Genomic DNA, 23,366 nt, shown 5'->3' with positions numbered 1-23,366 from the left:
CATTGAAGGTGTACAGCAGTGAACAAAACAGAACAGAAGCTCCTGCCCTCCCTGAGATTTTATATTCCAGTGTGCCTTTTCCTAAACCATTATCCCTCTCCATTTCACTTGCTTCTTGGGTCAGAATCACAGTCCAACACTTTATTTTCTTGTCAGCACTCTAAATTCCCTGCTTTGTCACCACACCATCTCAGTGCCAGCTGTCTGCTTACCTGGTGCTTGCCTCTGCGTACAGGCAAGTCGTGCTTCAAGGTCACACGCGAGGGCAGGTTGCGCCCACCAGTTCCGGGTGGGTGTCCACTCGCTCAGCAATTCTGCATGTTTCACTGGGAACTTAACACCCGCTTCAACAGCTTCTTAACTTCTTTTTTCAACTTCTGATTTCTCACAAATGAGAAATAACCTTGATCCGTAACAAATTACCTCAATTCCTAATGTCCAGGAAGAGCAATAATAATAACAACAATTCACAGTTATTTGAAGGCATATTATGTGCTAAGCACTGTTCTAAGTATTTTATATGTACCCCACCTCAGCTAATCTTTATAACCCTAATATAGGCAAAACACTTAGGCTGATATCGAGCACATCGGGCTCAATAACTATTACCTATTGGGTTTTTTTTTAACATCTTTATTGGAGTATAACTGCTTTACAATGGTGTGTTAGTTTCTGCTTCATAACAAAGCGAATCAGTTATACATATACATATATCCCCATATCTCTTCCCTCTTGCGTCTTCCTCCCTCCCACCCTCCCTATCCCACCCCTCTAGGTGGTCACAAAGCACCGAGCTGATCTCCCTGTGCTATGTGGCTGCTTCCCACCAGCTATCTATTTTACATGTGGTAGTGACTATATGTCCATGCCACTCTCTCACTTCGTCCCAGCTTACCCTTCCCCCTCCCCGTGTCCTCAAGTCCATTCTCTACGTCTTAATTCCTGTCCTGCCCCTATTACCTATTGTTCTTGTTATTAAATTCAGTGCCCAGTGTCCCACTCTGAGCTATGCAGCACCATAGTTCAGCCCCATAAGATCGTTTGCTGTTTCCTGCTCCTTCTGGCTTGCTTTCCATACTTCTGTACCTGCCGCTGCCTCTGCTTGCATCGCTCTCCTTCCTCGAACCTGGTTATTGATGAAGGTTCAGTGCAAGTGTTCTTTCTCCCAGAGGCCTTCCTTGACCATCCCCTACCCCACACACAGCACATTTATGTCAGTCTTTTGTCCCGTGTTACACACATATGTGTATCGTAGCCGTTTATCTCGTTGGTATAACTTTTTCCAGGATAAACGGGAAAGGAGCTCACTTTTACTGACTGCCCTTCAGTATTTCATCTAATGCACACACAACCCAGTGAGGTGGGTGGCGGTCACCTCATTTGGGAGCTGAGAAACCTGATAATGAAAGCTATTAACAACTTCCCCAAAGACATACAGCCAGTGAAAATCAGAGCTGAGCTCCGTCACCAGGTCGGCTTCAATCTAAATCAGCCTCTGTTCTTTCAGCTCCGCCCACTCCACATTCCTAAGTTTAAACCATGTTTTAGAAGCTGATGTTTGTTTTGATGGGTGCTCCGTTGGTTACGCAAGCATGGTTTTGTTCTGAACTTGATTTCGGTGTGGCGGGCGCCAGATGAATGTTCTCTCCCCTCGTCACGCAAGCACGCTTTTCTTGGACCAATTTCAAACACTGGCCAAATTCACAGGCACATTTTGCGCTGTCACCATACTTTCTTGAAACAAAATCTTTCTGACTGATTTGTAATCGACAATCATTTTTGAAAACTAGTAACCCCTTATTTGTAATGTTCTTAAAATCTCATAGTCGTATACTTTGTGACTCCTGTGTTGGCTTTTTCTTTTCTGATTATTGACTCGGTGCCCCCAAAAGTTAACGTTGCCAGGTCCATAACTTCTAGGTCAGATTTCCAAGTAGTATCACTAGGAATTTGAAATCATTTTACTCACCTTTCCTCCACTTCCCAAGCTTCTACCCCTACATGATATTCACACGGTAAGGTATATCATACTCCTAGTCAGTTATCGTGTGGGGAGAAACTGATAACATACGGTTAAAATACGGCAACTCAAGGAGAGAATGGAGTGATAACATTACAAGCCAGAGTAGCAAAAAGTAAAGTTGTTCAGAGTAAGAGCATCGCTGGTAACTGTGTCCCTCCCTTCCACTAACCCCCGTGTCCAGTGTGTTGGCAGTGTGTTGGCAAGGCCTGTCAGTTCTGCCTTTAAAGTTATCTCAAATCCACGCATTTCTCTCCATTGCCTGGGCTTTACTCTACTTTAAGCCGCCATCACCTCTTTCCTGGAAACTGCCGATAATCCCTTGAGTGATCTCCCTGTGTCTACATCCCTCACCACTTCTGCCCCTTTGTCATCTCCACACAGCAACCAGAGAAGCTCTTTAAACCGTAAGTCACATCTTCTCACTCCTGTGCTGAAGCGGATAATGAACTTTGTATATGGTACCTTGGCAAAGCAGACAGTACATTAATCTGGGTATTTCCTGCTCCAAATTACCCAGAGTAACACATCTTAATTGCCCAAATTTGGAAAGATTATGAGCCCCACCCCCATCCAGACTTCTCTGTATATTCTCGTCCAACACAGAGCAATGATAAAGAAAATGTGCTCTCCTATAAAACATGCCTTGCATCCTGCAACTGTCCTTAACTAGACAGCTGCCTTTTTGCTTGGGGCAGAGAGCCAGTGTGTCTAGATTCAGGTAACAGAGGCAGCGTGAATGAAGCTTTAGAAATATAGTTTTCACAGGTCTGGATCGAACTGTGGCAGTGGTGCCATCGTTCTAATGCCAGCTGTACTCCTGAAAAGGGAGGCAAGAATGCCAGATGAAAAGTTGTCTGTTAAAAGATGTCAATCTTGCACAGAGGAAAAAGTGATAGCAGTTGTTAAGTGTATGAGTGCTTGTAGAAAAGTGAGTTGGATCACAGTATATTAACATACACGTAAATACGGTTATGCTGTATTCATTAAAGCTTCGATCTGAATCTGTACCAAGACCGTTGTACTCTGAAAAATGTATCCTTGTGTGAGGTTAGGTCAATGAAAACACCAGGATTCCTGAGTAGGGAAAAACAGACACGTGTGTGTGTGTGTGTGTGTGTGTGTGTGTAATGCTAATAAGTCATTGCCAAATAAAAGCACACATATATTCATATATACGTACTTAACTTTAACTTGTCATTAGCAGATGAAACAGATGTTCGTATCTTTCAACAGATATTTATCAAACACTCAGTGTTGACCAAACTTAAGTTGTAAAAACCTGGATTAGCCACTTCCTCGTTGTCGCTCGGGGTCAGTCACCCTTAAGTCAGCTTCCTGCATTCTCATCCCCCCTCCAGTTCTGCAACTCAGTAAAAGAAGAAAAAAGAGAAAATATGTGCATACGCCTATAGAGTAAAAAACTAGGTCAGACTCCTCCTGTCACATGATCGTCCTTTCATTGGTTCCTTCAACCCACTCTGCCTTCCTTTTTTTTTTCTTTAAATCATTGTGGTACATTCACTAACTGTGCTTTTTACTGTGGGCCCTTTAAGCGAGACCAACTGAGCAACTGTCACAGGGGCTGCAACTGTCATAGATTCTGCAAGTTTGCTTCTGGGCTCTTAAATGCATTTAGTTTAGCAGAGCCTTAAGTATTAATCATGGCTTCTGATTCAAACCCAGCCTCTGAGGATACTTTTCAAGGTAAGAAATTATCAGGAGGGGTTTCCTGCCCTGGCCTTGGCAGTAAATTTTTTTGTGCTGAGATAACGTTTATGATGAGAGGGTTACTGACCCGTAGTCAGTAATGTACGTGCCACGCTGAACGCTCGAGGACTTATTGGCCATGTTTGAGACATGTTTTTCACAAATAGTGATGCCGTTAAACCCGCTTACCTGCTTTTCTCTTCTCTTGCCAGCTGACAGGGATTGGGGGTTTGGTTTTGACTCCGGAATGCAGATTTTTCTGAGCAAAGTTGTTGCCTCCATGTTTTAAGAAACCGTCTTACAGTTCAGGCTCTCATATGTTAAATCTTTATCAAAACTACAGGTACTGGGAACAAATTCTCTTTGGTACATGTTTTTAGATATGCTTCATCTGAGAATATTCTCAGAAAAACATTCATGATTTATTCATTTGTGTACATCTAAGAAGTGACCTCTTTAGTGATTTAGACAGTATCATCTAAGTTACTCTTTTAATGAAAGTTTTTCCACCAATCTTTATTTCAGCTCCAGTGTGCCGCTCTGCTCGTTACAACCTAGCATTTTTGGCCTTTTTTGGTTTCTTCGTTCTCTATTCATTACGGGTGAATCTGAGTGTGGCGTTAGTGGATATGGTGGATTCCAACACGACTACGGCAGATAATAGAACTGCCAACGAATGTGCAGAGCATTCCACTCCCATAAAAGTTCTTCACAACCAAACGGTCAGTGCTGGTTTTCAAGCAAATGATCTTAATCCTAAAATACTTCCGAGTAAAACTATTGAAAAATATTGAATTTATTCATCCTACAGAAACACAGACACTTTCTTCATGTAAACTCTGAATCATTTTCTTTTGTGTTTTCCCAGTAACTGGTTAGACAGTTAACTTATAACTGTAGCTGCTGCTGCTGTGCCCTGATCTGTTTGAAAAGCAGTCTTTCAGTTTCCTCCGTAAACATACTGTCCTTGAAGAGAATTTGGAAAAACCTGTCTGGCGTATTAGAAAATTAGGTTGTTTTAGATGTTGCTAAATAGTTTTTGTGGGACCATTATTTAATAGCTGTACTACTTAAAGGGTTCTGTTGCAGGAGGATTAAGCTAATCTCAACTACGGGATGAAAAATAAGAATGGGTCAGTTTCAAAAAAAAAATCTATACATGCCTCACCTAAGCTACTGATGTCATCTCGCCTCCCTCATATTATACTGGAATTGATAAGTGCATGTTCATCATTTGTTCAGAATTGAGTTTTACACACTTTCAACATTTTCTTTTGTCTCACATGGGGAGACAATACAGGCGGGAAAGGCTGGTGTCCTTTTTTGTGTGTGTAGCCACACTGTGCGACATGTGGGATTTTAGTCCCCCGACCAGGGATTGAACCTGCACCCCCGGCAGTGGAAGCTCACAATCTTAACCACTGGACCGCCAGGGAAGTCCCAGGTGTCCTTTTTTTTTTGCGGCACGCGGGCCTCTCACTGCTGTGGCCTCTCCTGTTGCGGAGCACAGGCTCCGGACACGCAGGCTCAGCGGCCACGGCTCACGGGCCCAGCCGCTCCGCGGCACGTGGGATCCTCCCAGACCGGGGCACGAACCCGCGTCCCCCGCATCGGCAGGCGGACTCCCAACTACTGCGCCACCAGGGAAGCCCCTGTCCTTTTTTGTAAGTGTATTTTCATGCATCTTCAGTGCTCACAAAGGAACCAAATCCCATGTAGGTGAGTCTCTCCTGCCATTTACAGACAGGATCACTCCAACAGGGAAGAGGGTTTCTGCCCAAACAAGCACATGTACAAAATAATGACTTATCAAAAATCTTTACATTGGATTTCAATAATGTTGCCGAATATGTATTTGGGTACACATCACCCACTTTCCCCACCTCAACCTGTAATTGCTGGACACTTCATGAAGCCCTGGAATTCTACAGAGAAGCTGTAGATTGGTACTCGAAACAAGGATAATTAGGGCTTTGCTTTGTGTCTTTACTTTTGATAAGTGCTTTTCATGATCCACCTACTTATTTGCCCTACATCGACAGTAAAAAGAAATCCTGAATGGTTCTTAACACGTGGGTAGGTTACAGGGCTATGTGTGCTAAAGATGTCAGATACTCAGTCACCAGATCTTCATTTTCACCTTACTGTGTAGTGCTACTAATTAAAAGACATTTCCTACTCACGTGAAGTTTCTGGCTTGGTTTAAATTCCTGCTCTTTTGTATCGCTCTATGTCCTTGTTGAAGTGCTTGGTCTGAAATGGTCTATTAATTAATGGCCTCTTAATTATCTATATTTTTGCATACTAGTAGCCAACATTAAGTGAATATTTAGTGTGTGTCAGGCCTTATTTTATGGGACTTTTTCATTTACTCTTCCCAGATCACAAATCCAGTAAGTAGCAGAGCTAGGCTTGAACCCAGGCTGGGCTCCAAAGCCTAGCCTGGCCACTGCAGTATCCTGTTCGTAGCTTTCTGGATTAAACCTGTACCTTTTTTGAGCCTTCTTTGTCATGGTCATTACAAAATACCTACAATTCATCCCATAGTCTAGTTTCATAAGACAGCAAGCCTTCCTGAACATTATGACTTTCAATGATTTTCGATTCACTTCTAGAATCTGCATGTCTGTATCACGGTGACTCACCTACCCAGTAGAAAGTCTGCATGTTCTTCAGTCTAAAACAATGGTTCTGGGGAGTTTCCTGGCAGTCCAGTGGGTAGGACTCGGCGCTTTCACTGCTGTGGCCCAGGTTCAACCCCTGGTCGGGGAACTAAGATCCCACAAGCCTCACGGCCAAAAAAACAAACAAACAAAAACAGTGGTTCAAAATTACATTTATATGTACTCACATGCCAGTAAGAGAAAGGAGCCGTTTCATCAAGGTCTTAAAAGGCTGTTCTTTTTCCTCCTACTCTCTACAGGGTAAAAAGTACCGATGGGATGCAGAAACTCAAGGATGGATTCTCGGGTCTTTTTTTTATGGCTACATCATCACGCAGATTCCTGCAGGATATGTTGCCAGCAGAAGTGGGGGGAAACTGCTGCTGGGATTTGGGGTCCTTGGCACCTCTGTCTTCACCCTGTTCACTCCCCTCGCTGCAGATTTCGGAGTTGGAGCCCTCATTGCACTCAGGGCCCTAGAAGGACTAGGAGAGGTAATTTTTTTTCTCTTTTGTTATTCTTCTTACCCTATATCACTTTCTTGTCTCCTTAAAGATATCATTCTTGGGCTTCCCTGGTGGCGCAGTGGTTGAGAGTCCGCCTGCCGATGCAGGGGACACGGGTTCTTGCCCCGGTCCGGGAAGATCCCACATGCCGCGGAGCGGCTGGGCCCGTGAGCCATGGCCGCTGAGCCTGCGCGTCCGGAGCCTGTGCTCCGCAGCAGGAGAGGCCACAACAGTGAGAGGCCCATGTATCGCAAAAAAAAAAGATATCATTCTACCATAGAAAAATGATTCATTTCATTGGCATATAGAAAGACATTGAATGCTAGAGCTGAACACATTTTACATGTATAACAACAGTTAATAAAATTTATTAAATTTTCAAAAATTATAAAAAAGAAAAACGGATAGTAATAATTTGTTTCTTATTTAGGCATAAAGACAAGGTTAATACGGTCATAATAGTAGCTGATAATTATTGATCACTACCTACGAGCCAAGTACTAATCCAAGCACCCCACATGTAATTAATTATGTTTAACGGGCTTCCCTGGTGGCGCAGTGGTTGAGAGTCCGCCTGCCTATGCAGGGGACACGGGTTCGTGCCCCGGTCCGGGAAGATCCCACATGCCGCGGAGCGGCTGGGCCCGTGAGCCATGGCCGCTGAGCCTGCGCGTCCAGAGCCTGTGCTCCGCAACGGGAGAGGCCACAACAGTGAGAGGCCCGCGTACCGCAAAAAAAAATAAAAATAAAGGATATCATTCTTTGATATGAATATGAACCAGAAAAAATGACACTGGAAGATAATAGGGGTTTATTTTTTAGTTAGAAACTGATTGACTATGAAATAACATGAGTAGATTTCACTTGTGGTCAGTGAGGTCTTGAGTGGGGGCACTCCAAAATTAGAAGCTTTACTCAAAGACTAGAGAAAACATTTTCTAGGGGAATACTTCATAGCTTCCCCTACTCCCTCCTACTGAGGAGATAAGAAACCACTATTAAAACCATGAGGACAGACCATCCTACTTCTTGAACTTTTGCCACTGTTTACCTCTGCTCCATCATTGATTGCCCAGGTCTAAAACATATTTTACCCAATAGACTATCAAATTGCCTTGTTTTCCTTTAAATTTGTTGTTTTTCATAGAACTTCTTCTTTATCATTTGTTCTTTCTTCTGGTCCTCTAACTTAGAGACAAATAATTTATCGTTTTATGTAGCTATCTTTTTTTTAGTCCTGTGATTCTTCTGGCCTCTCTGCTGCTTTTAAAATTGTTATTATTAATTTTTATCTTTTTTTCCCTCTCCTCCTAAGATTTCGATCATTTTTTAATTATTTTAAAATTATTTTAAAAATTTAATTTCTTATTTTTTTTCCTTTCCACTTCTCTTTTGCATTTCGTCATGTGTACCTCCACCGTTAAATAACGATCTCGTTTCATTTCTAACTTTGAACTTCTCAAGGCATAGGTTTATTTCGCTCTCTCTTAACATTTCTTTAACCAAGCAAGATAGTGGCCTCTGGGTTTAGCATACAGCTTAAAGGTTATTTTGTATCATGCTGTGTAGGAAAACCACTGACTGGAGTAGGAAAATCAGAGTTTGAATAATAACTCCACTGTATCTAACGGTGGAACCATAGGTTTTAATATAAATATCATACAAATACAATATATAATATAAATCAAATATATTAAATACCTGCCCCATTCTCAGTCACAGCTCAGATGTGATAAATCTGCTAGAAAACTTTGGAAATTGCCAAGTGCTTTCTAAATGTAAGCTTTGGTCACTCATCTGGACATTCTTATTTTGTCCTTATCGAATAGGGGTGTACCAAATAAACCCTTCTTGACTACAAAATAAAATTACCCCCCCCACTAACAGGTTCCTTTTCTCCTTATCTAAGTAAAATATATACAGGTCCCTTTTCTCCTTCTCTAAGTAAAAAACTAAACCCTCCTTGACTACAAAATAAAATTACCCCCCTACTAACAGGTTCCTTTTCTCCTCATCTAAGTAAAATATATGTTTTACAGATAAACTGAAGTTCTAAGAGGTTAACTGATCTTTCTGAGGCTACACAGCTAGTGAATGGCCAAGGAGAGCTGTGAATCGACTGCTGCAAATCTACCAGAATCTATTCCTTCCTGGTTCCCTTGTAGCATCTCCTCCTCTCCCAAGCCTCTGTGAGCCTCCCTGCCTTTAAATATTATATAAATTTCAGGTGTATAACAATTCAAAATTTTTATGTATTATACTCCATTTATAGTTATTATAAAACATTGGTTATATTCCCTGTGCTGTATAATATATGATTAGAGCTTATTTATTTTATACATAGTAGTTTGCACCTCTTAATCCCCCACTCCTATCTTGCCCCTCCCCTAATTGGCATTTACTAGGCTAATTATCACCAGAAAAGAAAAAAATACCGGTAAGCACTCTCTAATTGAGTGTTTTTTGATAGTACCATTTTTTGGTAGGACCATTTTTCCTGTTGAGTAAGGTGAATCTGAATTTTCTTCTAGTATCCCACAGTATTAGCTCAGTATTTTTAAAAGTTACGTATTGATAACATTCCCATTGCATTCAGGCCATAAATAAAGTAAATGAGGGTTTCCCTGGTGGCACAGTGGTTAAGAATCCGCCTGTCAATTCAGGGGACACGGGTTCAAGCCCCCATCTGGGAAGATCCCACATGCTGCGGAGCAGCTAAGCCCGTGTGCCACAACTAATGAGCCTGCGCTCTACAGCCTGTGCTCTAGAGCCCACAAGCCACAACTACTGGGCCTGCGTGCCACAACTACTGAAGCCCGCGCGCCTAGAGTCCGAGCTCCGCAACAAGAGAAGCCACGCAATAAGAAGCCTGTGCACCACAACGAAAGAGTAGCCCCGGCTTGTCACGACTAGAGAAAGCCCTCGCACAGCAATGAAGATCCAACAGAGCCAAAAATAGATAAATAAATAAATTTATAAAAAATAATAATAATAAAGTAAATGAGTGAAATTCACCGTGGGAGGGTACCTTTATATCCTCATTCAGTACATTCTTTTACATTTTTTGTAACCCTTGCCTTGCAGTCCTCAAATCAGTTGACAGAGTCCACAAGTCTTTGTTCAGATTTTGAAAGTACTTCATTATGAGGTATTTGCACTCAGCACTGCAAAGACATCTCACTCCATGAAACCTGATTCTAGCATGAGTCTTATCCAGAAACTTCTCTTGCAACAAAATACTCAACTGAATTTAAAACATGAACAAAACTACCTTGTATTTCGTCAGAAATATCTTTTTCCCTTCCCAGGGTGTCACATTTCCCGCCATGCATGCCATGTGGTCTTCGTGGGCTCCTCCTCTTGAAAGAAGCAAGCTTCTCAGCATTTCATATGCAGGTGAGATAACTGTTCTTGTGAAGGTTTTCGCTACAATGTGTTATCTGTATATCAACCTTGGGGGAAGGGCGCAAAGCAGAATCATGCAATGTCAGGTGCTTTCTTTGGGGAAAACTTAAGTTGCAGGGGTATAACTTTATTCTTAATGTTCTTCTTTGGCTCACCAGCATATAGCAAAGTGGCTTCATTGACTACTGTCATTTTCTCCGTCTGCCATCATTTATTTCAAAACATGTTGCCTTTTCAGATGTTGATATAGAGAATGCTTCAACAAAACAAAGCCAAAAAAAAAAAAAGCTGGAAAATTGAACACTTTTGTCCTTAAATTGTGATTTGATTTGATCATCTGATAAGCTGGTCATGACTTTCAACCCCTCCTTTCAGACACCTTGTTTTCTATGCATTTATTTGCTATCATTTGGTGTGTACGTAAGATAGCATGAGCTTTATATGTGAATTATAATTTCTCCAGCTCACACACTGAATGAAAACTTTTCATTTATTTTTTTGGCACATAGTGCCTGGCATGGAACAGATATTCAGTAACTATTCAACCCGGTTTTCTAGCCTTCCTATTCCTTGCCTTCACCCAACTGAAGTTCCCAAACCCACTTTCTGCTTTCCTACTTCCATTCATTTGCTCACCCTGTTACACCTGCCTCTATATCTTCTTTCTTATGGGGCCAGATCTTGCCCATCTTTTCAAAGTATCACTGCTGCTTCTTACGTCTTTTCCTGATCTCTAGAGGTCAGAGGTAATCTGTCCTACATTTGAACTTCCATATTGCTCTGTGACACTCAACACTTTCTAACGTGTAATAATTATTTGTTTATATTTACTTCCTATATAAGACTAAAATTTGAGACCAGAAACAATGTCTGATTATTTTAGCTCCCACTGTACCTTCTAAGATGTCTTCTGTTTGGTGGTTAAAATGAATTTTATCACTTATTTATCCGAAACAATTGTGTGTAATATATTTGGGGCAAATTAGACTACCAAAAGCTTCGTTCTTTTTTCTCCAGGTGTGCTGCAGTAGGCTATGTTTAGAGACCATCTTTGAGCCTTTCCCCCAAACACTTGGCTTTCTAACACATTTACTAGTAATGTGGCATTTGCTGGCTCATATTATAATAGGTCTTCTATTGACTGATGCCTTCTAATTCATCAGTAGCTACATAATTGTAACTAATATAACTACATATTAATGTATACATTTTACATATTGTGGGTTTTCTAGTAAATGATCCCTTAAGAGAATGGGTTGTTTATATTTACATGTGACTAACTCAACTCCTATAGGATCTGAATCACTCTTTCTTTTCTCTATTGTCTGTTATCCATCTTCTTTAGGCTGTAGACCTGTGTCCCCTCTTTGTTCATTTTTCTCCAAAGTTTACAAAGTCTTTGTTGTTATTCTAGGAGCACAGCTTGGGACAGTAGTTTCTCTTCCTCTTTCTGGTATAGTTTGCTTCTATATGAATTGGACTTACGTCTTCTACCTCTTTGGTAAGTTTATTCAAAAATGTAACCTAAATTATAATGTGATAGATCCAAAATGTAATAGTGATCTAATAATTGGTTAAAATATGTATATTCCAATTCACTGAAGTACCCATCTCCTAGGCCACAAAGCTCTGAAACATTTACTGACAACCTGTTTTTCAAGTTTATGTGATTAAAATGATCCAGCTGAGTTGTGACCTGATGTTAATTCTGGAATATTTGTTCAATAGAAACTGCTGTTGAATCCAGGACTTAAATGCTATACTTACTATAAAAACTGCTGTGTTGTTTATTATAAAAGATGTATATTTTGAAAATATTTCTTCTCAAACAAAGTAGGATGCTCTCACTTGGTAGTTTTAATCTTTTTTGTTTCTTTGTTTAGTCCCAGGGCCTTTCATTTCTCAATCTCAATAGCAGGACGATACACATATTTAATAAATTAGATTGCCATGTAAACATTTATGCAGGAAATATATCTGCAATCAAAACAAAAATCAATAAACAAAAGCAGATACCTGTGGAAATAATAGATTGTAAACTTTTATTTTTTAAAAGGTTTGTCTGGTAGGCCCTGATAGGCAGAGTCGTGTGGTTAAAAGTTGTTCTCTTCAGGTGCAAACTTCCCATTACAAAATAAATAAGTCATGGGGATGTAATGTACAGCACAGTGATATTGTGGTACATACTTTTTTCTTTTTTTTTTTTGGCTGCATTGGGTCTTCGTTGCTGTAGTGGGCTTTCTCTTGTTGCGGCGAATGAGGGCTACTCTTCGTTGCGGTGCACGGGCTTCTCCTTGCGGTGGCTTCTCTTGTTGTGGAGCACGGGCTCTAGGCGCACAGGTTTCAGTAGTTGTGGCATGCGGGCTCAGTAGTTGTGGCTCGTGGGCTCTAGAGCGCAGGCTCAGTAGTTGTGGCACACGGGCTTAGTTGCTCCACGGCATGTGGGATCTTCCCAGACCAGGGATCAAACCCGTGTCCCCTGTATTGGCAGGCGGATTCTTAATCGTGGCACCGCCAGGGAAGTCCCTGTGGTACATACTTGAAAGTTGCCAAGAGAATAAATCCTAAAAGTTCTCATCACAAGAAAAAAAAATGTTTGTAATTTTGTATGGTGATAGATGGTAGCCAGATATATTGTGGTAATTATTTCGCAGTGTATATAAATATCAAATCATTGTGTTGTACACTTGAAACTAATGTAATGTTATATGTCAGTTATACTGAAATTTTTTTTTTTTTTTTTTTTTTTTTTTGTGGTATGCGGGCCTCTCACTGTCGTGGCCTCTCCCGTTGCGGAGCACAGACTCCGCATGCGCAGGCTCAGCGGCCATGGCTCACGGGCCCAGCCGCTCCACGGCATGTGGGATCCTCCCGGACCGGGGCATGAACCCACGTCCCCTAGCATCGGCAGGCGGACTCCCAACCACTGCGCCACCAGGGAAGCCCATACTGAAATTTTTTTAAAAAGTTTTTCCTCTTAAAAATTTATAGGAGATAATACAAATAGCAGTTATCCCATTAAAGAATTATGAGAAGAACTTGAAAACAGAGCTGAAACCAATTTTTCATTAAGTTTATAATTACATAATTTTTTCAAGACAGAAAAATTGCTGTTGGTGCATACTAATTTCATTTACCTCTTATTTTTCTATTTTAAGGTATAGTTGGAATCATTTGGTTTATTTTATGGATCTGGTTAGTTAGTGATACACCAGAAACTCACAAGACAATCTCCCCCTATGAAAAGGAATACATTCTTTCATCATTAAGAAATCAGGTAAGGACTTTGGCACATTTTAAAAATAATTTCAGAACCTTTTTTTTTCTTCAGAATTAAGATACCAGTTTTTTTAATAGATATTTCTGTTGTGAACACTCTAGGCAAAATAGAGCAGGCAAATTAAATAAATGTACAAAGTACTGTTTTGTCCAAGAAATGTCAATTCTTTCTAGTTTAAATCTATGAAATTTAAAATCTAGAAATTTATTTAAATCTAGTTTAAATCTATGAAAAATTACTTTTCTAAGTCATTTAAAACCTTCTAGAGTAATGATTATCAAGTGAGTCTCCTCTGTCTTCTTAATTAGTAGAAAATAAGATGTGTTATTTACAAAATGAATCTTATAGCTATACCCTAAATGTTAGTTGTTAGAAAACTAGTGTGTTTTTATCTGTATTTTAAACGAGTGTGATTTAACAAGAACAGCACATTTATTGTGATATATAATAATATAATATGATATACACCTGTCTGCTCCTCTAGGGTAGCCCTTCAGGAAAAATTTATACTTAACTAAAGTAAGATTTGTTTCACTTAATTGAGCACAATAGCAAGTCAGAAATAAAAGTCTATCATAATTTAATAGTCTGTCATAATTTAATTTATGATAAATTATGTATCATAATTTAATACATACTTTATCATAAATTCTCAAGCCATGGAGACAAAATATTTGCCTTTTGGTGGGAATAAAAGAAGAACATGAAAACGTTAGGAAAATTAAAATATATACAGTCTTTTCTTTAGCATTGTTAATGGCTTCATAGTCACTTTATTGGTTTAAGAACATAAAATATTTCGTGTAAGACTTTTCTTGCCCACTAAGTTATTATTACTGATATTTTCAATGTTTATATATAGTAAACCAGGCAGTAATTAAACATTTACTCACTCACGTTTCTTTTTTTTTTTTTTTTTTTTTTGGCTGCTCTGGGTCTTTGTTGCTGCTCACAGGCTTTCTCTAGTTGCGGCGAGCAGGGGCTGCTCTTTGTTGTGGTGCACAGGCTTCTCATTATGGTGGCTTCTCTTGCTGCGGAGCACGGGCTCTAGGCACACAGGCTCCGTAGTTGTGGCTCACAGGCTTAGTTGCTCCGCAGCATGTGGGATCTTCCCGGACCAGGGCTCAAACCCATGTCCCCTGCACTGGCAGGCAGATTCTTAACCACTGTGCCATGAGGGAAGTCCCGCATTTCTTTTTAAGTTTTACAATTTGCTACAAAGGTCTCTATAAACTGCTGAATTTTAAGAAATACGGCATCGCTTGGTCTTTGCCAAAGGTTGACAAAAATCTGGAAGAAATCACCAATGTAATAAAGAAAGTTACTTTGAGATCTCAGTGTTCTCTGAGATGTTAATCAAATGAATCACCCACTTTTTCTCACTGAGGAACAGATTAAAAGACTTAATGCATTGTAAATGGGTCTTGCCACGTAAAACTTGATATATCTTATATATACAATGGAATATTACTTGGCCATAAAAAAGAATAAAATTTTGCCATTTGCAGCAACATGGATGGACCTGGAGGGTATTATGCTTAGTGAAATAAGTCAGACAGAGAAAGACAAATACTATGTCTTTTCTTTTATATGTGGAATCTAAAAAGTAAAACAAATGAACAAATATTAAACAGAAACAGGCTCATAGATACAGAGAAGAAACTAGTGGTTACCAGAGGGAGAGGGGTCAGGGCAGAGGCAAGATAGGTGAAGGGGATTAAGTGGTACAAACTATCAGGTAAAATAAGTAAGTTACAAGGATGTAATGTACAGCACAGGAATGTAGTCAACATTTTATAATAACTTTGTATGGAGCATAAGCTATAAAAATACTGAATTACTCTTTTGTACACCTGAAACTAATATAATATTGTAAGTCAACTATACTTCAATTTTTTTAGAAACTTGATATGTTTTCTCACATTTTCTCAGCATTGATGATTAACAATTTGCTTCTTCTAAAACTTCATTTTTATCATTCTTTTTATGGACTTATGAAACCTTTTAGTTTATATAGATTTTTTTAAAGCTAGTTTAATACGTGCCTAAATCTGTCCATTATCCAAACCTAAGGTTAATCTGTTTTTCCATATGCTTCAGAAATTGGAATATTCAGAAGCAAGAGGAATTAGGGGAATTAGATTTCATAGAACTCCAAACTGCATTCTTAAACCAGATGACATTGTCGTTGAAAATGTCATAAAATACTGTGTTACATGAAGCTCCACTTTTAAATCTTGGATCCAAGAAATGTTCGGCATCTGCTGTACTTCATTCATTCCTTAAACATTTTTTGAAAGCTTACTGTGTCCTAGGTTCTTTGTCAGGTACTGAGGACTAAAAAATTAATCAAAGAGAGGGAATGAACAAGACATGGTTCCTGTGGGACCTGTGATCTCCAGAGGGATGAACAGAATTTCAATCTAATACAGGCTGAACAGTGCTGTGTTACAGGTTACACAGTACATCTTTGATACAGAGAAGGCAGGGGTCTTCAGCCAGCCTAGGAACAGATCGGAAAAGCTCTGGTGTTGATGGTCTCTGGCCAAAGACTGTCAGCAACATACCTGTAGTTGAACAAAGGGGTTTCTTTCTTTCTTCCTTTTTTTTTTTTTCTTTTTAAGTGTGGAACGCTTCATGAATTTGCGTGTCATCCTTGTGCAGGGGCCATGCTAATCTTCTCTGTATTGTTCCAGTTTTAGTACATGTGCTGCCCGTGTGAACACGGCGTTTCTTGTTTTGCTGCAGTGAAGAAAGCACACCATGAGGAACCACAGGGCATCCCAGCGAGAGAGTAGAGGGCAGCTTGTTATAGCTTAGACTTGTGTTAGGAAGCAGTAGTCACTCACATTAGCCGGGAGAGGAAGGTTTTGCGCCTTTGTGTGGTTCATACCTTCTTGTTTTGTTGTTGTTGTTGTTTTGTTTTTGGGGGGTGTGTTTTGTTTTTTTTTGACCACACTGAGCGGCATGCGGGATCTTAGTTCCCTGACCAGGGATCGAAACTATGCCACCTGCCTTGGGAGCCCAGAGCCTTAACCACTGGACCTCCAGGGAAGTCCCCATAGATTTTGTTTTTGTCTGTGCTCAGAGGTGATTAAGGAGTGGCCTATTTGTTTCATTCCATCATTCTCTTTTTTTTTTTTTTTTTGCGGTACGCTGGCCTCTCACTGTTGTGGCCTCTACCGCCGCGGAGCACAGGCTCCGGACGCTCAGGCCCAGCGTCCATGGCTCACGGGCCCAGCCGCTCCGCGGCATGTGGGATCTTCCCGGACCAGGGCACAAACCCGTGTGCCCTGCATCGGCAGGCGGACTCTCAGCCACTGCGCCACCAGGGAAGCCCCATCATTCTTATAGAGTGACTTTGTTCACAGTCAATGGAGCACACTGTGGCCCAGCTGTTAGAAGCAGGCCAGCTCAGGTAAAGGCTGTATCTGAACAATCTTGAAAGAGAAGTTGGAGTTAACCAGGCAAATTGGGAGAGTGAGAGATGTGCGGGCATCCCAGGCCAAGGATGTGGTATAAGCTGAGACAGAGGAGAGAGAGTGATACCTGCCAGGATAGTGCCAGAGTCAGGTATTGCTGCAGGTAAAAGGCAAAGGTAGATAGTGGCAGGAGATTGTAGGGCGTGGGCAGAAGCCTGATCATGGAGCGTCCGGTACACCCCGCTGAAGAGCTTAGACTTTATCCTTTAGGCACTGGGATGCCATGAACTGTTTGTAAGCTTGAGGTGACAGAGTGAAGTTTGAGTTTTATAAAGCTTACGCTAACAGCTGTGTGGAGAGAAGGTCTGAGCCAGACAAGCAGGGGCTCCAGTTATAATGCTCTCTCAGTTATCCAGCTAAGAAAAGCCTGTACTTATAGGCAGAAATGTGATTTCATTCTTGCAATAAGTAGATTCTACATTTATGACAGCATGTATAGTTCTGATTTTGATTCAGAAATGTTACAAGAGGAATAAAATCTTCAGGGCACTCTGCAGGTAAACTCAGAAGGCCAGCTCATGACTAGCTAATGGATAGACTGCCTATAGTAAGTAACTAGTGAGTGCTTTAAGATCATCAACTACTGCTCTGTGTTGAAGATGTCCCTTTTTTTTTTTTTCAGATGTAGAAGGAAGGATTTATTATTACTTGCAATGAGTAAGGAGAACACTGGGGATTTTCCCCAAAGCAATGCCTCTCTCTCTTTTTTTTTTTAAATTGAAGTATAGTTGATGTATAGTATTATGTAAGTTACAGGTATACAATATAATGATTCACAATTTTTAAAGGTTATGCTCCATTTATAGTTATTATAAAACATTGGCTATATTCCCCATGTTGTACAATATATCCTTGTAACTTATTTTATACCTAATAGTTTGTACCTCTTTATCCCCTACCCTTATGATGCCCCTCCCCCTTCCCTCTCCCCACTGATAACCATTAGTTTTTTCTCTATATCTGTGAGTGTGCTTCTTTTTTGTTATCTTCACTAGTTTGTTGGGGTTTTTTTAGATTCCACAAGTAAATGATATCATACAGTATTTGTCTTCCTCTGTCTGACTTATTTCACTTAGCATAATGCCCTCCAAGTCCATCCATGGTGCTACAAATGGCAAAATCTCATTCTTTTTTACAGCTGAGTAGTATTCCATTGTGTATGTATACCATATCTTCTTTATCCATTCCTCTGTCGATGGACATTTAGGTTGCTTCCATGTCTTGGCTATTGTAAACAGTGCTGCAATGAACATTGGGGTGCATGTATCCTTTCGGACCATGTTTTTCTCCAGATATATGCCCAGGAGTGGGATTGCAGAGTCACATGGTAGCTCTATTTTTAGTTTTTTAAGGAACCTCCGTACTGTTCTCCATAGTGGCTGCACCAATTTACATTCCCAACAACAGTGCAAGAGGGTTCTCATCTCTCCACACCTTCTCCAGCATTTATTGCTTGTGGATTTTTTGATGATAGCCATTTTGACTGGTGTGAGGTGTATCTCACTGTAGTTTTTTTTAATATTTATTATTTATTTGGCTGCACTGGATCTTAGTTGCAGCACGTGAGGTCTTCGTTGCTGCACGCGGGATCTTCATTGCAGTGTGCAGCATCTTTAGTTGTGGCATGAAGGATCTTTAGTTGCAGCATGCAGGATCTTTTTTTTTTTTTTTGGTTGCAGCATGCAGAATATTTAGCTGCGACATACGGGATCTTTTAGTTGTGGCATGCAGACTCTTAGTTGCGGTATGTGAGATCTAGTTCCCTGACCAGGGATTAATCCCAGGCCCCCTGCATTGGGAGCACGGAGTCTTACCTGCTGGACCACCAGGGAAGTCCTCTCATTGTAGTTTTGATTTGCATTTCTCTAATATTTAGCAATGTCGAACATCTTTTCATGTGCCTCTTGGCCATCTGTATGTCTTCTTTGGAGAAGTGTCTATTTAGGTCTTCTTTCCATTTTTTATTGGATTGTTTGTTTTTTTGATGTTGAGTTGTATGAGCTGTGTATATATGTTGGATATTAACCCCTTATCAGTCATATCATTTGCAAATATATTCTCTCATTCAGTAGGTTGTCTTTTCGTTTTGTTGATGGTTTCCTTTGCTGTGCAAAAGCTTTTAAGTTTCATTAGGTCCCATTTGTTTATTTTTGCTTTTATTTACTTGGCTTTAGAAAACAGATCCAAGAAAATATTGCTACAATTTATGTCAGAGGGTGTTCTGCCTATGTTTTCCTCTAGGAATTTTATGGTATCCAGTCTTATGTTTAGGTCTTTAATCCATTTTTAGTTATTATTTTTGTGTTTGGTGTTACAGAATGTTATAATTTTTTCTTTTACATGTAGCTGTCCAGTTTTCCCAGCACCGCTTATTGAAGAGACTGTCTTTTCTCCATTGTATATTCTTGCCCCCATTGTTATAGATTAATTGACCATAAGTGCCTGGATTTATTTCTGGGCTTTCTATCAGTTCCATTAATCTATGTGTCTGTTTTTGTACCAGTACCCTACTGTTTTGATTACTATAGCTTTATAATATAGTCTGAAGTCAGGAGCACATTCCTCCAGCTCTGTTCTTCTTTCTCAAGATTGTTTTGGATATTTGAGGTCTTTTACGTTTCCATACAAATTTTAAAATTATTTGTTCTGGTTCTGTGCAAAAAAGCCATTGGTATTCTGATAGGGAGTGCATTGAATCTGTAGATTGCCTTGGGAAGTATGGTCATTTTAACAATATTAATTCTTCCAATCCAAGAACACATTATATGAAGGTCTCTTTTTAAAAAATTTTTTAAGACATTACCACTTTACCCATTGAAGTTTTCTTTTCTCAAGAGATCTCGTATTGGTTTTTTTCTTTTCTTAAGTCTTTTTTTAAAAACATTTATTTATTTGGCTGAGCTGGGTCTTAGTTGCAGCATGCAGGATCTTCGTTGCAGCATGCAGGTTCTTTAGTTGCAGCATGTGGACTCTTAGTTGTGGCATGTGGGAGTAGATCTGCTTTTGGTTTTTTTCTTTTCTTAAGTCTTTTTTTAAAAATATTTATTTATTTGTTTGTCCGTGCCGGGTCTTAGTTGCAGCACGCAGGATCTTCAGTCTTCACTGCAGCATGCAGGTTCTTTAATTGCAGCATGTGGACTCTTAGTTGCGGCATGTGGGATCTAGTTCCCTGACCAGGGATCAAATGCAGGCCCCCTGCATTGGGAGCATGGAGTCTTAGACACTGGACCACCAGGGAAGTCCCTTTACTTAAGTCTTGAGAACAGCATGTTTTATAACTGTTTTGCTTCTCTTTTATACCTTTTAGAAAGAGTGTACAATTTTGCAGCCTTAAGCAAATGAGGGCTCTGGCTTGAATATTTAGTTGACCTAACTTAAGAACATGTATTGCATGCAGCTTTTTCTAAACCAATTTGCTTTTATTTGCATTTGACAGGAAGACCTTTTTTTTGTGAAGTTGCATATAGAAGATACTCAAATGTTGTTGAATATCCTTACCCTTCCTTTATAGTCTAGAAGAATTTGCTCATCTGACAACAAATACATTTTTGTTTTGTCCTTTCCTGCTTCAACTTGTATGAAAAAAAAGCTGTATGGGTTATTATTGCTAATTTAATGATACATTCTCTATACAAGATCCAAGACCTCATTGATTGTTCCTTCAGAAATTCCCTTACTCTAATATCTAAAGAAAATTTGCTCCCAGCCAAGAGGGGCTAGAGCTGGTTCACAGGCTACTTCAGGGTTCACAGCTGGGAGCAAGATCTGTATGTCTTTTACATAACACACAGGCATGCGTGACTCCTGCCAGGTCCCTTGACATGTTTCTAGATCCCTCTGCCCCCAGAAAGGCACTTTTGCCCGTGGATGGATGCCAAATTGTTGCTGGGGGTAGAGGACAATGGATACCAGTAGGGGACATATTATTTGGCCATCTTGCTGACGTCACTCTCCACATATAGCTGGTTATGGTTGAGTGATTCTCCGGAAACATCAGATTATCAAAAATTCAATTGATATACTGCAAAAATATTCCAGTATGGCTCAGTTTGCTTCAGTTTTGCTTCATTTGTACAAGCAAGATTACACCTAAATACTGGTGAAGAGCTACAAAAGCTATTATCAGAGCTTCTAAAACATCACCATCAGTAAGTGTAAATACATGCAGCGTGAGCCTTAAAATTATTACATATTTCACATTAAAGTTTATATTTCCAGGAGAGGGGAATACATTATTCAGAATATATTTAGTTTTCAGAGATCAGATACATTTAAGCTCGTATCTTTCAACACAGAAGTGTGATTTCGTTTCCTTTGTGAGTTTCACAGCCATGTAAAAAGAGCTATATTCCAAATTCCTTTAAACTCTAAAATCTCTAGACTGGTTTTTTCCTTCCTCTTTGTCCTAAGATTTTCAAGCAAGGGGTGGCAGAGGGCAGGGGGGAGGTTGCAGAATTCTTTAATTACTACAGCAGAGGATCCCAAAGTTTGCTACACTTTGAAATCACCTGGGGATCTTTAAAAAATACAGCCACCTACCTCCTACACACCTCCCAACCTGATTTAATTGGTCTCGGTGTAGTATTGGCCCTGGAGTGTTTTAAGCTCCCCCGGTGATTCTAATGTGCAGCAAAGTTTGGGAACCACTGCTGTGTTGAATCACCAGGGAAGCTTTTTAAAATACATGCCTTGCTCTAGAGCCCACGAGCCACAACTACTGAAGCCTCCAGGCCTAGAGCCCGTGCTCCGCAAGACAAGCCACCGCAATGAGAAGCCCGCACACCGCAACAAAGAGTAGCCCCTGCTCACCGCAGCTAGAGAAAGCCCGCACGCAGCAACGAAAACCCAGTGCAGCCAAAACTAAATAAGCAACAAATAAATAAATAAAAGAAAAATGAATCCCTGATTGATAGATAAATAAATAAATAAATAAATAAAATATATGCCTTGGCCCTCCACTCAGAAGTTTGGCTTTGGCTTTGATTCAGCAGGTCTGGGGTAGAACACAGCCATCTGTAATTTTGAAGTGTCAAAGGTGATTCTGAAGCGTAGCTGGAATCGAGAACCACTGCTATGTAAGAATAAATGTCCCCTCTCCTTGTCTGCTCCCACATCCCCTACATCTTTGACATAGTGGAGAACACAAGAGCATATCTACCAAGTCACAACAAAAGTCCCTAGAAAAAGGCCACAAGAAGGTTAATACTGGTTCTTCCTCTTTTTGAAATAATAGTGAACCCTGGAGGTAGAAACATAGATTGCTCTAGCTTTTGAGGAAGACACAGCAGAGCCTCAGGATATAGGAAATGTAAGGAACTGATTTCCCAGGCCAGTGGTCTTCAGGCTTTACTTAATCATGCATCAATAAAGCAATGGGGACAGGGGCTTAACAACCTGAATATATGCATGTTTTTACAGTTATCTACATGCACTGCTGTACGTATGGATGTTATAAAAATTAAATAAAGATAAGCTCTTTAAAGGGTGAGTAAGGTGAAATAAACAGTATGTACATCAGTTTTGAATTTTAATAGGAGAAACCTTTTTATCACTTAAAATTAGTAATGATATGTTGTTTAATGGGAGCAGTGTGTTTGAATACGGTGTATTTTTTTAAATAAATTTATTTATTTATTTATTGGCTGCATTGGGTCTTTGTTGCTGTGCACAGGCTTTCTCTAGTTGCGGCGAGCGGGGGCTACTCTTTGTTGTGGTGCGCAGGCTTCTCATTGCGGTGGCTTCTCTTGTTGCGGAGCACAGGCTCCAGACGCACAGGCTCAGTAGTTGTGGCGCACGGGCTTAGTTGCTCTGTGGCATGTGGGATCTTCCCAGGCCAGGACTTGAACCCATGTCCCCTGCACTGGCAGGCAGATTCTTAATCACTGCGCCACCAGGGAAGTCCCAATACGGTGTATTTGATGAGCCTGCCATTATTTCGCTTGGTGAGGTAGCTGACAAAGGACTCAAGAGGAAAAGTGTCAATTTTACTGTTTTCTTGGTGTTCACTCGTGCTTACATTATTAGACTTCTATTTACTTTCTCCTTAAGAATCTTTTGAAGACATTGTTGATTTTGTAGATTTGTTTTAATTAAAACTGGCTAATAAAATTCATAAATCCATTTTAAAAGGCAGGTGTAAACTGTAACATGCTGTAATATGACACCGAGGGCAGACCAACAAGTAAGGATGCCATTAACCCCTTTTAATTGGGGAGATCATGCAACATGTGATGGTCTGACATATTCCAGGGCCAACCTATTTGTTAAATATTAATAGAGCTTAATTTCTCTTTGTACAAT

The 23,366-nt window shown here is 40.2% G+C and overlaps 1 protein-coding gene and 1 non-coding gene across 5 annotated transcripts in view; one reads left to right on the top strand and one right to left on the bottom strand.

The window, feature by feature from the left end:
• SLC17A5 (solute carrier family 17 member 5) overlaps positions 1-23,366 on the top strand; it is a 58,781-nt gene that overhangs the window by 7,962 nt on the left and 27,453 nt on the right. For all 4 annotated transcript variants that reach the window (XM_029224028.1, XM_029224031.1, XM_029224029.1 and 1 more), the window contains exons 2-6: positions 4,256-4,452; positions 6,654-6,887; positions 10,208-10,295; positions 11,719-11,805; positions 13,463-13,581. In XM_029224028.1, the coding sequence (XP_029079861.1) occupies positions 4,256-4,452; positions 6,654-6,887; positions 10,208-10,295; positions 11,719-11,805; positions 13,463-13,581 (725 nt within the window). The remainder of the gene's footprint in view (positions 1-4,255; positions 4,453-6,653; positions 6,888-10,207; positions 10,296-11,718; positions 11,806-13,462; positions 13,582-23,366) is intronic.
• LOC114896389 lies at positions 16,204-16,310 on the bottom strand. The gene has a single exon (XR_003793770.1). It is a non-coding gene; the product is annotated as a U6 spliceosomal RNA (small nuclear RNA).

This window comes from Monodon monoceros, unplaced genomic scaffold (genome assembly GCF_005190385.1).
Source record: "Monodon monoceros isolate NGI ecotype Baffin Bay Population unplaced genomic scaffold, NGI_Narwhal_1 Super_Scaffold_15, whole genome shotgun sequence".
In the NCBI taxonomy this organism is placed as follows: Eukaryota; Metazoa; Chordata; class Mammalia; order Artiodactyla; family Monodontidae; genus Monodon; species Monodon monoceros.
The sequence above is the reverse complement of the archived record's forward strand: the minus strand, read 5'-3'. Positions and strand labels throughout refer to the sequence as shown.